Raw genomic sequence first — 13,679 nt, 5'->3', positions numbered from 1 at the left:
TTTTACCTGTGTCCTGCACACACACCCGCCCGTCTGCACTGTGCTGCGGCGCCGAACACGCCCCTGCGCAAGAGAAAGAGCATGCCCGCCGTGAAGAAAGAGGCTCCCAAGGCAGAGGCCCCCGCGCCGCGGACGGGCATCATCGCCGGCTTCAACAAGGGCCACAAGACCACCCGCCGCGCCCGCGCCCCGTCCTCGAACGACCGCTACGCCCTTCCGCACAAGAAGCTGCGCGCGGTGAAGGCGATCATCACGGACCTCGTCGGCCTCTCGCCCATGGAGAAGCGCGTGCAGGAGCTGCTGCGCGTCGGCAAGGACAAGCGTGCCCTCAAGTTCTGCAAGAAGCGCCTTGGCAACTTCAAGGCCGCCAAGAAGCGGCGCGCCAAGATGGAGGAGGCCCTCCGTCACCAGACGAAGAAGAAGTAGAGCGGGCGGAGGCGGCCGAGAGCGCTCTTGGCCGCGCTTGACAGTTCTGCGTCTATGCGTGCGTGGGTGTGTGCATTTTCACTCTTTTTTTTCTTTTTCCTTTTATCATTCCTGTTTTGGCCTGCGGGGCGTTATGTGACGCCCGGCACCCGTTTTTTTTTTTTCCTATTCGGAAGCCGCCGTTGCTGCCGCTTTCTGTGAAAATTTATGCGCCGCTTCTCCGCTGGAGCTTTGCCCTTCACTAAGCGATAGGCTTCGCAGCGGGAGGGGGGAGGAAACGAGGCGGAGGAAGAGGAAACAAACGAGGGGGGAAAGCAGAGGGAAACGCACTCTATCGGCGAGGAAGGAAAATAAACACAAACAAACCAAAATAATAGTAACCGAAGAAAAAAGAAAGAAAAAAAACAATAAAAAAGAAGCAGACTGTCCGCTAGCTGAGTGGAGCCGTTAGCGAGGGGGCAGTAGTGCAGGGGGCGAGCGGGGCAGAAGGGCGTGGACTGAAGAAACTTTTCGGCCCCCAGCCAATGACGACGCGCGTCTCGACGCTGGCGGGGGAGAAGGTGCTGCTCCCGCGCGAGTCCCTCACGGAGGCGGAGAAGTGGCGGTACGCCATTGACAACACCCTCAGGGTGTGTGGCTTAGGGTTCCTCGGCGGCGCCGCGTTTTCGCTCGTTGTGTTTCGCAGCGTCGGGCCGCGCATCGCGGTGACGGCGTTTGGCGGCGGCGTCGGCCTCGGCAAGTCGTACGTGGACATGCGCTACGTGTTCGGCCACGATGTGGTCGCGGACGCCGTCTGGACGGCGGAGGTGGTGAATAGAGCAAGCCGCGGCGCGCCCGCAGTAGGTGAGGGCGAGGATGCCGGCCCCCAGTAGGGCGGTGACGCACAAGTAGTGGATGGCACAGCGGCCTTTGGACTAGTTGTGCACGAACGAAGCTGAGGGCTGACGCATGCACACACACACACACAGAAATACACACAAATACGCCCCTTGGACTCGCACGCTTGTGTGTGTGAGAGGGAGAGGGGAGTGAGTGAGTGGGTGTGCGCGGTGCTCCCTCCTTGGCTGACGAAGAAATTTTTTTTTTCCTTGACTTCTTTCTTCCCTCTCTTTCTGCCAACAGCTGGGCGCCTCACCGGCGCCAACCTTGCGTTTCCCTGCGCCACCGCCGCGTGCGTTCTGTGTTCCTTCCTTCCCTACACCAGCTGCTGCGAATCTACTAGAAAGGTCGAAGAGGCCACGGTTTCCTACACAACAACCCCACATATATTTACTAACTGAAACGTGAAAAGATGCTGCGCCGCCTCGCTCTTCAGCCTGTCGCTCGTCGTGCCTTTGCCGCGTCTCCATCCGCGCTGGTGGTGCGTAGGGCGTCGACGGTAGCCATTTCTGTGCAGGGGCTGCACTACGTCGGCACCGGCCTCGCCGCCATCGCGCTCGCGGGTGTCGGGCTCGGCATCGGCACCATCTTTGGCAACCTGCTCGTCGCCTGTGCGCGCCAGCCGAACCTGACGAAGATGCTGTTCAACTACGCCATTCTCGGCTTCGCTCTGACGGAGGCTATCGGTCTCTTTGCCCTCATGCTTGCCTTCCTGATGCTCTTCTCGTAGAGCGCCGGGGGACGCGTGTTACGGGTGCATAGGGGCAGGCACGATATATACATATATAATGTGTAGTCACTCGTGTGTTGTGGAGCCGCAAAGTGGGGGGCCGAATGCGTGGAGAGGGCGAGTGCGAGCTCCACGGGCACATTGTTGCGGGGGGCGGGGGCGGGAAAGAAAAATGGGTAGAGAGGAGAAAAGAAAAGAAAACATTAGTACAATGCAAGGAAGGAAAGGAAATACCAAAGGGGGCGGGACAGTGAGAGAGAAGGAAAAAATATAAAGCGGCACCAGAGCTGGAATGGAAGGAAGGAAGCAGGGAGGCGGCGGTGGGGGCAAGCGGGGGCCGGTCGAAGACACCATTCGGTGCGTTTGTGTGTGTGTGTGTGTGCGGGCCGACGGGAAGAAGGATGAAAAATCAACGCCGCAGCAATCGGACGTGGGCGAGGCGCGAGGCGCCAAACGCAGTAAGTTGCTGTCGGGTTGCGTGCCCCCCCCCTTTTTTTTCACTCGTGGCGGTTTGACGTCGTTCTTGTATACTTTCCACCGTCTGTTTCTTCCAGTGCCGTGCCTGCCGTTCTGCCGGGGCCGCCTGCCCCCTCTTTCTTCCGCCCGCATTTGTGACGGTGCGTGACTGGTCGCACTTAGCGATGACGGGAGGAGCACGAATACCGACAATATGATTCTGATATATATACATATATATTTTCTGTGTTTCCTTTTCGGTGTTCTTCGCTGGTTTCGCTTCCCCGCTCGTCCTCGGTGTGCCGTCGCATGCGTTTATTTCATTCTCTGCCAGGAAGGCGATGAACTTGGCACCGCCTCTCTCGCCCTCGCGCTTTCCCCCCTCGCTGCAGCCCCCACGTCTCCGGCTCCCTCGCTTCTCCCGCCGTCCTGTTGACCTGCCGCGCACGCCTCTGTGTGCGGCGCCGCAAAGGAAGGAGGCGAGGAAAGAAGTAAAGAAGGAAGTAGGGAAGAAGCCACACGCACACACACCTTTTTTAAATTTTATTTCCTGCAACCCCCGCCGCTCCTTGAGGACACGGGCACTCGCACACGCCTCTCAGTTTGCCGCTCTCTTTTTATTGTGTTGTTATCATTGCGTGGGCGGGGAGCAGCAGCAGCAGCAGCGGGAGAAGGGGGCCGTTGGATGTTCGTCGTGCAGTTCTCACCCACCGGCCGTGTGGCCTGCGGGGGGTCGTTTCTGGACCTGCATGGGAGGCGCCCGCCGGCGACGATTCAGGCGGTGCATCCCACCGGCGTCGCGCCGCCGCCGCCGCCGCCGCTGACCTCGTGGAGCGCCTTCCCAACGTCGAAGAGGCCGCACGGGGAGCCCACGGCGGGCGAGGACGAAAACGCCAATCCGGCCGGCGAGCACGTGGCACTCGGTTTCTCGCACGCCGCCGACGCCTCCGCGCAGACGTTGTTCTTCTCCGTGGGCGTCTTCCGCTGCGACACCTGGGCGCTGCAGTGGGCTGTCCGCGCGGACGCACTGGGCGACGGGCGACGCGTGTGCCAAGTGTGTTGTCTGAGTGCTCACACCGTCGTCTTCATCGTCGAGGGCGGCGGCAAGAAGGAGCTCTACGTCGCCTCCAAGGCGGACGTTCCCCGCGTGGCGAAGCGCGAGAACCGTCAGTGGCGCTCCTTCCTCGCAAGCGCCCACCCTGTCGGGATGAAGTTTGCGGGCGAAGACTTCCACAGCCTTTGCGCCCTCTCGGCGACGTCCTGCCTGCTTCTGACGGGCGCCGGTCGGCTCATTCGTGTCACGGTGGCGACTGCCCCGCAGCTGGAGGTCACGGAGGAGGAGGTGACCGTCGACGGAGGCCTGGCGGCGGCGCGCGGCGACGGCAGCCGCAGTTTGGTGCTATCCGGCGCAGTAGGGAAGGACACGGAGTCCGAAAACTGCCACGCGGCCGTGTTTGCCGCGGGCGGCTCCACCTGCCATGTCATGAAGCTTGTGGGCACGAATGCCGCAATGAAGGTGAGCAGGCCGCAGCCGATTTCACTGCCTGCGGGGGCGACGGTGGAGCGGGCCGAGTTTGCCGGTCCGCACATCCTCGTCCTGACGCTCGCGTTTAACAAAAGAACGACCTTTGCGCTTCAGATGACGTGTCTTGTGCCCTCGCAGTCGCCCTCCACCGCCACAGCTCCAGCATCCTCAGCAGCGCCGTCTGAGAGCCCCTTCAGTTGTATTCCCTTTGCACCACTGCGGATGGCGGCGCAGCAGGTGCCGCTGGCGACGATGTATTGTGCAGAAAAAGAGACACACGTTGTGCTTGTGAGCCGCCCGCATCGTGCGGCGGACGCTGGCAGGCGCCACGACGCGGCCACGAGCAGCGCCACGGGCGGCGGCGAGTCCTCGTGGTGGAGTTGTCTGGAGTATGCGGAGCTGCCGCTGCAGGAGGGGCCGTACCCGGAGGAGGTGCTCCGCAACGCAACATGGCGTTCCCTTCCAGAGCCGTGCTCCACCGCCCTCCCCACCGTCGCGGCGGCGGGGGCGCTTGGCGCGGAGGGCACCGACGGTGACAATGAGGATGAGGAGGAGGACAACAACAATGACGACGACGACGACGGCGACCACCACCACCACCACCACCACCACGCGACTGCCACGGCCGCCGCCGCCGCCTTCCAGCGTGGGCTGGCCTTGCTGAGTCACACCCCGTCTGGGGGGCAGTGGGAGCCCATCCGCCTGCACTACGCGTTAGCGGCGCCCCTTTCGCGGCGAAAGGCGGCAGGGGAAAAAAGCAGCAACGTTGCAGTGAATGTGCTGGCGATTGAGACCGCCCCGTTTGTGCATACGCGGCTGGTGAAGCAGTGGCATAACGCCACGCGCGGCCTGCGGTGTTTGCTCGACGAGGCCAATAACACCGTGGGGGGCCTCGCACCGTTCGCCGTCGCCTGGAACCCGCGGCACCTCCGACGGGCGCTTCGGCTGTTCAGCCAGGAAGGCCTTCGGCTGCTCTTCGGCCGCGTCGCCGATGCCCTCCGCGCCTCCACGCAGCCGGGCGAGGCGCCAAGTCTCTTCTATGGGGCAGCGGCCACCGCCGTGACGGACGTGGCGCTGCAGATCATCACACTCGCCCGCCAGGTGGGCGCGCTGCTCGCGCCGGAGGACGTGGCGGTCAACGCGTTGCTGCTGCGGGCCTCACGGGAGGCGGGCCACTTGGTAGTAAACAACACCGCCCGTGGCCGGCTGCTGCTTGAGAGCGTCGTGCGCAGCCGGCTGGCGAACCGTGTGCTTGGCGGCGTGACAGCGAACCACAGGGCGGCGCATAGCGGCAGTGACCCCACCGCAGACGAGGAGGCGGATGCGGCGGAGGCTGAGTTTCTCAACGCGCCAGCCGAGTTGCGGGTGGAGCGTGCGCTGCGCACCAAATACGCCCCGAACACGTGGACGCAGCATTTACTGCGGAGGCACGGCGAGCACAGCGCGGTGGTGGCGAGGGCCCTGCAGCACCTCCAGGCCGTTGCCCCCCTGCTGCAGCAGCAGGCCGCAGTCGGCGGCGGCGGGGAGGGCGGGGAGGCGGCGCAACACCCGCAGAGTGCGGTGGCGCCTGCGCTGCTGCCGGATTGGATGCCGCTGGGACGGCGGGCGCACGCCAGCGCCGCCTTCACGGAGTACGAGTCCGCCCTGCTGCACCCCGCCGCCGCCCGCTAAACGCGCCCCACGAGGACGGGGCGGAAACGCGGCAGTCCTTGCTTTCCCGCAGGGGGCAACTGGAGGCAAAGGCAACGCAGCGAGAGAAGAAAAAGAAGAAGGAGGCAAAAAAAAAAAAAGAGGAAGGAAAACAACATTGAAAGAAGCGTAGCACTTCTCTCCCGCTTTGCCCTGGCGGCGGGGAGTGGGGGGCTGCGTGAGGCGGCACAAACTGCTGCTTCTTCAATCTTAAAGGGACCCTTTCAAGCTACTTCCGGTTAACACCCCATTCACACACGCACGAGGAAAATAAAGAAAAAAAAAGACAAAAACGTCGTCGACGGACGCCAATTAAACTAAAAGAAAAACAAGCGAAAGGAACGCGAGACGCCTTTTTCTGCATAGACGTGTATGTGTGTGTGATTGTCCACGGCGTGCGTGGGGCCACCACACCCACGCCTTTCCTCGTCTACTATGGGCGAAGCTTCCCTGCCTTTCCTCTTTCGCTCGCTCTCTCTCTCTCTTTCTCTTCTCCTGCCCTGTTGAATGCTGCCCAGTGGCTCTCTTCACACACAACGAGAAGCACGCGAACAACAGCAACAGCAACAGGAGACAAAAAAGAAAAGAGGAAAGAAAAAGCAAAACTCACGAGAGAAGAGCAGGAGGAGTAGGGGGGTGGGCAAAGGCAGCGCACAGTCGGACGCAAACACCCTGCGGGAAGGCGGCCGGTGCAACGAGGAGGAAACGCCACGTTGACGGCGTCGCAGAGGCAAGCGCGTAGCGACACACAGGCCTAATTCGTAATATATACGCACATATACACACATTTGCCTCCCTCCCAAGAATAAGCAGAGGGAATGGCGGACGTAGACGAGTGGAGAGGGGCAAGCTTCAAGCAGGTGGAGGACCACAGCGAGGCCGTCACGACCCTCCTCGAGAGGGTCAACGCCACCACCATCCCTGTGCTACTGCGCAGCACCAACAAGGGCCTGCACGAGCTCGTCGACGAGCTACTGAGCCTTGAGAAGGTTGCCCGCCTCGGCGGGGATGCGCCTTCCACCCAGCGGCTCGCAGTGGAGGTGATCCGCGTGTACCGCGTGCAGGGCGACTATGCCAAAATGTTGGACGTGCTTGAGACGCTTATGCGCAAGCGTGGCCAAACAAAGCTGACGCAAAGTGCAATGATTGCGGAGTGCGCTGTGATGCTCTCCGACGGCTCCCTGTCGAAGGAGCGCCGCAGGGAGGTGCTGGAGCGGGTCGTGCACCTGACCGACAGCAAGATTCACGTGGAGCTCGAGCACGCCCGCTTTGCCATTGACCTGGCAAGACTTATGGAGAGCGAGGGGCAGAAGCGTGCGGCGTGTGACTTGCTGAGTGGTCTGCATGTTGAAACCATCACCAACATGCCACGTGTAGAGAAGCTGGAGGCGCTGAATCGGCTTATCCGGCTCTGTCTGGAGTTGGAGGACTACGAGCACACACCGCTCGTCTCGCGCCGTATTAACCACAGGGCGTTGGCGCGTCCAGAGTCGCAGGATGCCAAATTGACATATTTTGCACTCATGCGTCGGTACTACGCGCAGCGGCAGTCTTACTTTAACGTGGCGCGTTGCTGGTACGAGACGTACCTCACGGAGACCGCGGAGGCCGCCAAGCTCGCGGCCCTCAGCAGCATGGCGGTCAACTACCTCATCGCCGAGCACGCCGCCCCCAAGGCGCTGGAGGACCTCGCGGAGTGCACTGCCTTTTCGCCCGCCACGAAGTTTGCCGAACGCAACGCCGCCATTCAGGGCATCGCGACGTCGCTGCAGAAGCAACTGGAGGACGTCCCGCAGTTGCAGTACCTACTGCAGCGGTTTACCAGCATTGAGCTGATCCGCGAGAGGGTGGCCGGCGAGGTGGAGACGCTCTGCGATAATCACCCGGAGCTTGCGGGGCACGAGGACCGTCAGTTGTTGCTACGAAGCCGCTGCAGCGAGCACGACCTGCTCGTCGTCTCCCGCTTTTACCGCCGCCTGCGCCTCGACCGCCTCGCCCAGCTGGTCGGCCTTACCCCGGAGCACACGGAGGAGTTCCTCATGATGATGGTGGCCTCCAAGTCCCTCTACGCCAAGATGGACCGCGTGGACGGGCAGGTGGTCTTTGAGGCCAAAAAGAACGCGACGGAGGTCATCAACGGCTGGAACGAGGCGGTGGAGCGCAGCGTGGCGCTGCTGGACAAGGCCTCACACCTCATCGTGAAGGAGCGGATGCTGCACAACATTTCGGCTGCGCGGGCGCAGCAGGCGGTGACGTTGTAGGCCCTGCGCGTTTTCTGGAGAACGGCGGTGGCGGCCTGCGTCCGTGCACGTTGGCCTCCCCCTGTACCTCCTGCTCCCCCCCCCCAAACGCAGGCCCGCAAGCGGGCAAAAGACGGAGGGACTGGGCGGGTAAAACGCGCAGAAGGCGCCTTGACGGAGGGAACGCGACAGAGGAAAAGAAGAGAGGAAAAAAAAAAGTAAACGAAAAAGGAGCGACAAGCAACGGGCAAGGGGAGGAGGCACAGAGACGCACACGCAACGATCGAAGTCGAGCACACAAACAAGCGACGCGGTCAAGCGGCGTTCACTGCTGCGTCTCTGCCGCTGGTCTCATGTAAATGGCGGGGGGAGGGAGGGGCGCTGCGCCAACCCCGCGGAGGCTTCGCTGCATGCAAGTTGCGTCTTTTGTCTTTTTTTTTTTTACGGTGTCCCCACCGACTTGTGTTTTTGCCTTTCTTTCTTTCTCTCTCTCTCTGTGTGTGTACGTGTTGACTCCGCGCATGCCTGTTTGCTTGCGGGCCGGCGCCGAAAAAACAAACGAACAAAAACAAACAGCGAGTGGCGGGAGTGGCGGGCCCAATTGACACGCGGCGTCCCTTTTTTTTTTTTGCTCCCTTCGGCTTCTCCCTCCCCGCCCCTTTTCGCTCCCTGCGTCCGTGTGCGTGTGTGGGTGGGCCGCAGGGGCTCTAGCGACAGCCGAAGCGAATCCAAAGAGACGAAGAAGAAAAACGAAAAAAGAAAAAGAAAAAAGAAGGGGTCAACGCACAACAGCAGCGGCCACCACCACCACCACCACCACCACAAAAGAAGAAGACGAAAAAAAAAGGAGGAGGACAAAAAGGACCGCATAAAATAAAGCAGACGAGACAACCGGGCGAGGCCTTCGCGGGTGGGGTACGCGGCGTTGTCATTCGAACCGGGGACGGCGGCCGGCGGCAGAGGCACGAGAAGGCAACAGGGAGGGAAACGGCGGCAATAGAGCGCACTAACAAAAAAACAACAACAAGAAAAAAACGTAAAGCGGCGTCGACAGTTTTCTCTCTCTATCTCCTCCTCCTCCACGCGCACCGACAGCAGCAGCAGCCGCAGCGACACACTAATAGAGGCGAAAGGAGGCTTGACTAATAAACATCAAAAACACAACAACAACAATAACAACAACAAGGAAACAGAGACATGATTATGCCGGAGCTAAGTTACATGCTCTCCGGTGCTAGTGAGCCCCGAGCAGGATGGAACGCCGCCGCCGACGGCCAAGGCGCCGCCCTGCACGCCAGCGACAACAATAGCGGCAGCAGCTTTTTTATGCCCAACTCAACGAGCAGCTCAGGCAAGGCGTCCATTCACGGCGGCCAATTGGAGAGCAACTGTGCTAACAACAATATCCCCATGAACAACAACGGCAGCGGCGATGCGGATGCGCATGCACGCAAGGATAGTGGCGAGCCGACTACTGAGTATGAGAAGTGGATCTGGGTGCTCGACCCACTTACACGCAAGTTGCGTGTGCCACTCTCGCAGCTTGTGCCCACCCAGGCCACAGCGACCACAGGGACTGTGCCTTCCCTTTGCATCTCGTTTTTGGAAGGGCGTTGCCGCCACCAGTGGTGCAGGCAGGCGCATGTGCTTCCCTGCGCCATTCCGCAGCTGCGCCATGAGGCGCTCCATGCGCCGACCTGCTGTCGACTACACGACGATCCGCACGACACTTCTGTCCTGACAAGCCGCTTTAAATATATTCGCGTCGTGAACAACACCGGCAGCAATAACGCTAACACGAACGGTGACAATGATAATGACGCAAGCGACTTGATCTCTACCGATCGCGTGGCACAGACGGTGGGGCTGCTGCGCTTCATGGCCCACAGTGTGCCTCCGCCGAAGAGGCGGCAGCATTCCCAGACCTCCGCAAAGGAGGGAAGCAACAGCCGGTCAGCAGATACCGGGGACCTCGCGGGGGAGGCCGATAAAAGCCTTGGAAAGTCCGCCACCGACGACACCGATGATGATCGGGAGTTGGTCTTGGATCTCCCTGCCAAGCTTATTTGTCGCCTTCATCTTTCCCACCGTTGCCGCTACTTAGAGGACTGCAACAACATACACATCTGCCGCGAGTGCGAGCTGCGGCTGCAGCCCCCGTCGCACGTTATGACGGTGTTGTCCACCGTGACGCCTGCAACGCGCACCGTCACCGTCGGCGACACGTGCTACGCCGCGACTCAGCTCGCCGTGGGCGAAGTCACAGACGAGGAGTTTCGCGTCATCTGCGAGCAGCAGCGACATGCGTTTCTGCCGCAGTCCTGGGGTGACTCCCAGAGCGTGGCTCCGCACAAGAGTCCGTTGATGTACGGCGGAAGTGGGGCCTCGTCGATTGCATGCGGTAGTGCGTCACCGCCGATGTTTGCCGCAGGGAAATTGACGGCGGACAGCAAAGTTACCGCCAACAACGCCACGAGCAACGCGGCAGTTGGTTGCCGCATGCTTTTTCCTGGGCTCACGGCAGGTGGGCAGAGTGGCGGGGAGTCGCCCATTTCCGCTGGTGCCCTGCTGCAGGGGGGACAGTCACACGCAGGGCCGCAGCCGGTGGCCCGCGCGCTGCGCATCTACGACGTGCGTTCGAAGGCCAACCAAACCAACGCATCCAGCAACAGCAACAACACCAACAACAATGTTGCCAACAACATCCTGGGCGCCCCCAGCTGCGGCAATGTCGCGAAGAATAACATGGGCGGCAGCGGCGCGAAAAACCATTGCAACGGCGGTGTGCGGGGCGCGGGCGGCAGCGGCGGCCACCACCCCCACGGCCACCACCATGTCAGCAGGCACGCAGCAGTGAAGGGCGCCAATAGTTAGCGGAGGGAGGGGGGGGGGCGTCTGCACCGGCGATGAGGGGAGCACCGCCAGCCGTCCGCAGTGAACGGCCGCGGTGGCTGAAGGCGTGAGACAAAGCGAGAAGGAAGAAAGAAAAGACGAAATATAATATAAGAAGAAAAGAGTAAGGAGCGGAATTCAGTGGGTTCAAGCAGGTGCTGAGAAATGAAACGCACACGTGCGAAAAACAAAAGAACTCAACGATAAAAGTAAGCAAATCCAAGGGGAAAATCCATCGCCACCCCTGTTGGTGTCTGCCTCTCAGTGTGTCCTTGGGTGCGTGCGGGAAGGGCGAGCCTCCTGAGCCGCCAAGCGACGAGTTCTTATAGAAGAGGTGGGCGGCGCTCAATGAAGTGAAATAATAATAAAAAACCATCAAATACGCAAAAAGAAGAGCAAAAACATGCCATTCAGAACGGGGGTATTTCCTTACACGATTAACCGGAAAGAAGAAGAATAACAAAACAAAAAACGCCAAAGAAAAACACGATTCCATTGACGAGACAATAGGAGTAAGATAAGCCTGGTTTTGAGAGGGACACACGCATACACACACACACACTCACACACACACAAAGAGAGAGAGAGAGAGAGAGCGGACGCGTGACTGAGACAACATGATCAAGACGAGTAATAAAAAGGAGAAGAGGAGGTGCAGTACACGCACATATATATGTATATATGTATATATATATGCATGTAACAAAGGAGCTGTGTATGTATGTATGTATGTGTGTATCTGCCTTTTTTTCCCTTTCCCCCCCCTTTTTTTCTATTTTTACCTTTTTTCCCCCCCTCTTTGTTTACTGCTTCCATTCTTTTTTTTCTTTTTCTTTATATATATATATCTCTCTCTCGTTCTGTACACAAGTATACATTGATATGTGTATATATTACATGCATGGGTTATAAGATTTGTATGGGGGTGGGTGGGGGGCGGTACCTCGACCACCGCTTTGCCAGCCATCATTGTCGCGCTCTTCCCTTTTTTTTTCCTTCTCCCTCTCCCTTTCCTTCCCTCTCTTTTTCTTTTCTTTTCTGTTTCTCCTCTTTTTTCTCTCTCTCTCGCTAAGCCCCCCTCTTCCTTTTTTTTTCTTTTCTTTTCCTTTCTTAGTGCTATTTTGTGATCCCCCATTCCCTCCCTCTCCCTTCCCCGCCTTCCCCCCTACTGTTGTGTGCCCGCCCGCTGCGGCGGCGCAGCCGTCACGCTGTATTGCCTTCGTGCTTGCCGGCACCGTTGCCTCCCCGCGGCTCCACACACATTTGGCGTGCGTGTGGCTGCGGAACTAGAGAGTAAAAAAAAAAAGGAGAAACAGAAGAAAACAAGACGGAAATTAAACGGGCGGGATGAACTTCTTTGCGGGCGCCCTCCAAGCCCGCCGTGGGCGGCAGTGCGGCCCTTCGTGCGGCGCGGCGGAGAGCCAACAAAAGTGCGGTGAGGGACGACAAGGAGCGTGAGATGAGGAAGGCGCAGAAGCGGTGAAAAGTAATACTGACAACAACACTTAAGAATAAATCAAAACAAAAATCAAGCAATACGAGACACACACGCACATGCACAGAGCGCAAAAGAAACGCGGAAAGAGTAAAGATAAAAAAACGAAACAAAAACAAAAACAAAAGTGCGGCGGATGGGGAGGGGGGAGGGGGGGGGGCGTGGGTGGACTGGGACCGAACGCCGGGGAAGAGGGCCCGGAACGCAATTCGGCCGGAGGGGTGATTGGGGCTGCCTGTGTGCGTGTGTTGAGATGAAGCTAGTGGGAGAGAGAGAGAGAGCAGGTAGGTGGGCCACACAATGGTTGCCTACCCGAGGTGAAAGCGGGGTAAGGCAAACAGAAGTCAAAAAGAAACGCATAATAGCAATGCAAAGGTGTTTGTGCGCCTCACCATCTCTGCCTTCCCTTTTCTTTCCTTGAATTTCATCTTTCTTTTTTCTTCCCCTTGTTTTTCTTTTTGTAATTTATCTCAGCGGAGGTGTTCTCCTCCGTTTCCTCCCACTTCATTGCTTTTGTTGCTTCCCTGTGTGTGCGGTGTGCTGGCTATTGTTTTCGCCGCCCACCCCTCCTCGACATGTATGCATAAATGCAGAGATATATACACATATATCTCTGTGCCCTTGCCTGGCACACACGCACGGGTGCCCCACACACCGAAAGGAAGGCGACGAGAAAAAGGTAGCTTTTATTACCTACTATATATATATATAACATATATATATATAGTTGTATATCGTTTTTTTTTTCCTGCTGCAGCGCGCGCGCATGTGTGTGTATGTGTGTGTGTGCGTGTGTATGTGTGTATTTTGAGCAAAAAGAGCAAGAATAGAGTGGTGAAAGAAAAAAAAAGAAAAAAAATTAGGGGCTCCTGTTATTTTTGTTGTTATTTTTTCTCTCCTTGCGGCCCATACGGACGCGACCGCGAGACGGGGAGCCGCTGTGACGCTGGACTTATTGTTGCCATTGCGCGTGTGTGCGAATGTCTACCAGTGCGTAGCTGCTTCTGTGTGTGTGTACGTATATATATATATATACATATATATGTGTACTGTTGCCGTGATGCATATTTTCCTCTGCTTCCATAGTGACTGTTCGTCTCCCTGCACGTGTAGCGTTAGCATCCTACCGTTCCGTACATGTAGTGCGCCCTCGCTGCGGCGCTACCCGTCGGCACGTGCAGCTGTGGGGCGGGAAATGTACTGCATTTTTCCCGGGCTTTGTGAACACGGCGCCGCCCAAAGGAGTAGCCGCAGGCAAGGCGCTCCCTTTCTTGCACAGCACTGGCACCGCGGCACCGCGGCACGCTGACCCACGGCTTCGCCAGGGGCGTCTGGTGTGGAAAATAT

The 13,679-nt window shown here is 58.8% G+C and overlaps 6 protein-coding genes across 6 annotated transcripts, besides 29 other annotated features; all 6 read left to right on the top strand.

The window, feature by feature from the left end:
- Positions 1-81: 81 nt before the first annotated feature.
- On the top strand, positions 82-426 carry Tco025E_05558 (ribosomal protein L36; the record flags this gene model as incomplete). Its single annotated transcript, XM_029372452.1, has 1 exon — positions 82-426. One exon carries the CDS (start codon positions 82-84, stop codon positions 424-426), a length of 345 nt encoding a protein of 114 aa, XP_029227429.1.
- Positions 427-778: 352 nt separating this feature from the next.
- Positions 779-844: a microsatellite.
- Positions 845-950: 106 nt separating this feature from the next.
- Tco025E_05557 (uncharacterized protein) lies at positions 951-1,298 on the top strand (the record flags this gene model as incomplete). The annotated part of the gene is made up of 1 exon (XM_029372451.1): positions 951-1,298. The coding sequence occupies one exon, from the start codon at positions 951-953 to the stop codon at positions 1,296-1,298; it is 348 nt and encodes a 115-aa protein (XP_029227428.1).
- Positions 1,299-1,377: 79 nt separating this feature from the next.
- Positions 1,378-1,405: a microsatellite.
- Positions 1,406-1,717: 312 nt separating this feature from the next.
- Positions 1,718-2,035, top strand: Tco025E_05556 (ATPase subunit 9; the record flags this gene model as incomplete). The annotated part of the gene is made up of 1 exon (XM_029372450.1): positions 1,718-2,035. One exon carries the CDS (start codon positions 1,718-1,720, stop codon positions 2,033-2,035), a length of 318 nt encoding a protein of 105 aa, XP_029227427.1.
- A 164-nt stretch (positions 2,036-2,199) lies between these two features.
- Positions 2,200-2,266: a microsatellite.
- A 126-nt stretch (positions 2,267-2,392) lies between these two features.
- Positions 2,393-2,417: a microsatellite.
- Positions 2,418-3,139: 722 nt separating this feature from the next.
- Positions 3,140-3,165: a microsatellite.
- An 11-nt stretch (positions 3,166-3,176) lies between these two features.
- Tco025E_05555 (uncharacterized protein) lies at positions 3,177-5,687 on the top strand (the record flags this gene model as incomplete). Its single annotated transcript, XM_029372449.1, has 1 exon — positions 3,177-5,687. One exon carries the CDS (start codon positions 3,177-3,179, stop codon positions 5,685-5,687), a length of 2,511 nt encoding a protein of 836 aa, XP_029227426.1.
- An 84-nt stretch (positions 5,688-5,771) lies between these two features.
- Positions 5,772-5,821: a microsatellite.
- A 343-nt stretch (positions 5,822-6,164) lies between these two features.
- Positions 6,165-6,200: a microsatellite.
- A 57-nt stretch (positions 6,201-6,257) lies between these two features.
- Positions 6,258-6,310: a microsatellite.
- Positions 6,311-6,523: 213 nt separating this feature from the next.
- On the top strand, positions 6,524-7,966 carry Tco025E_05554 (19S proteasome regulatory subunit; the record flags this gene model as incomplete). The annotated part of the gene is made up of 1 exon (XM_029372448.1): positions 6,524-7,966. One exon carries the CDS (start codon positions 6,524-6,526, stop codon positions 7,964-7,966), a length of 1,443 nt encoding a protein of 480 aa, XP_029227425.1.
- Positions 7,967-8,139: 173 nt separating this feature from the next.
- Positions 8,140-8,174: a microsatellite.
- A 243-nt stretch (positions 8,175-8,417) lies between these two features.
- Positions 8,418-8,441: a microsatellite.
- A 235-nt stretch (positions 8,442-8,676) lies between these two features.
- Positions 8,677-8,684: a microsatellite.
- Positions 8,685-8,719: a microsatellite.
- A 24-nt stretch (positions 8,720-8,743) lies between these two features.
- Positions 8,744-8,768: a microsatellite.
- Positions 8,769-8,807: a microsatellite.
- A 230-nt stretch (positions 8,808-9,037) lies between these two features.
- Positions 9,038-9,056: a microsatellite.
- A 37-nt stretch (positions 9,057-9,093) lies between these two features.
- Positions 9,094-9,130: a microsatellite.
- Positions 9,131-9,142: 12 nt separating this feature from the next.
- Tco025E_05553 (uncharacterized protein) lies at positions 9,143-10,819 on the top strand (the record flags this gene model as incomplete). The annotated part of the gene is made up of 1 exon (XM_029372447.1): positions 9,143-10,819. One exon carries the CDS (start codon positions 9,143-9,145, stop codon positions 10,817-10,819), a length of 1,677 nt encoding a protein of 558 aa, XP_029227424.1.
- A 556-nt stretch (positions 10,820-11,375) lies between these two features.
- Positions 11,376-11,412: a microsatellite.
- A 1-nt stretch (position 11,413) lies between these two features.
- Positions 11,414-11,433: a microsatellite.
- Positions 11,434-11,504: 71 nt separating this feature from the next.
- Positions 11,505-11,532: a microsatellite.
- Positions 11,506-11,576: a microsatellite.
- A 25-nt stretch (positions 11,577-11,601) lies between these two features.
- Positions 11,602-11,699: a sequence feature (GA-rich).
- Positions 11,700-11,821: 122 nt separating this feature from the next.
- Positions 11,822-11,946: a sequence feature (A-rich).
- A 478-nt stretch (positions 11,947-12,424) lies between these two features.
- Positions 12,425-12,459: a microsatellite.
- Positions 12,460-12,470: 11 nt separating this feature from the next.
- Positions 12,471-12,501: a microsatellite.
- Positions 12,502-12,732: 231 nt separating this feature from the next.
- Positions 12,733-12,792: a sequence feature (A-rich).
- A 237-nt stretch (positions 12,793-13,029) lies between these two features.
- Positions 13,030-13,067: a microsatellite.
- Positions 13,068-13,099: 32 nt separating this feature from the next.
- Positions 13,100-13,136: a microsatellite.
- A 33-nt stretch (positions 13,137-13,169) lies between these two features.
- Positions 13,170-13,191: a microsatellite.
- A 160-nt stretch (positions 13,192-13,351) lies between these two features.
- Positions 13,352-13,376: a microsatellite.
- Positions 13,377-13,679: the final 303 nt, after the last annotated feature.

The sequence above is a fragment of the Trypanosoma conorhini genome (assembly GCF_003719485.1).
Source record: "Trypanosoma conorhini strain 025E chromosome Unknown Tco_14.4_contig_00330, whole genome shotgun sequence".
Lineage (NCBI taxonomy): Eukaryota > Euglenozoa > Kinetoplastea > Trypanosomatida > Trypanosomatidae > Trypanosoma > Trypanosoma conorhini.
The sequence above is the reverse complement of the archived record's forward strand: the minus strand, read 5'-3'. Positions and strand labels throughout refer to the sequence as shown.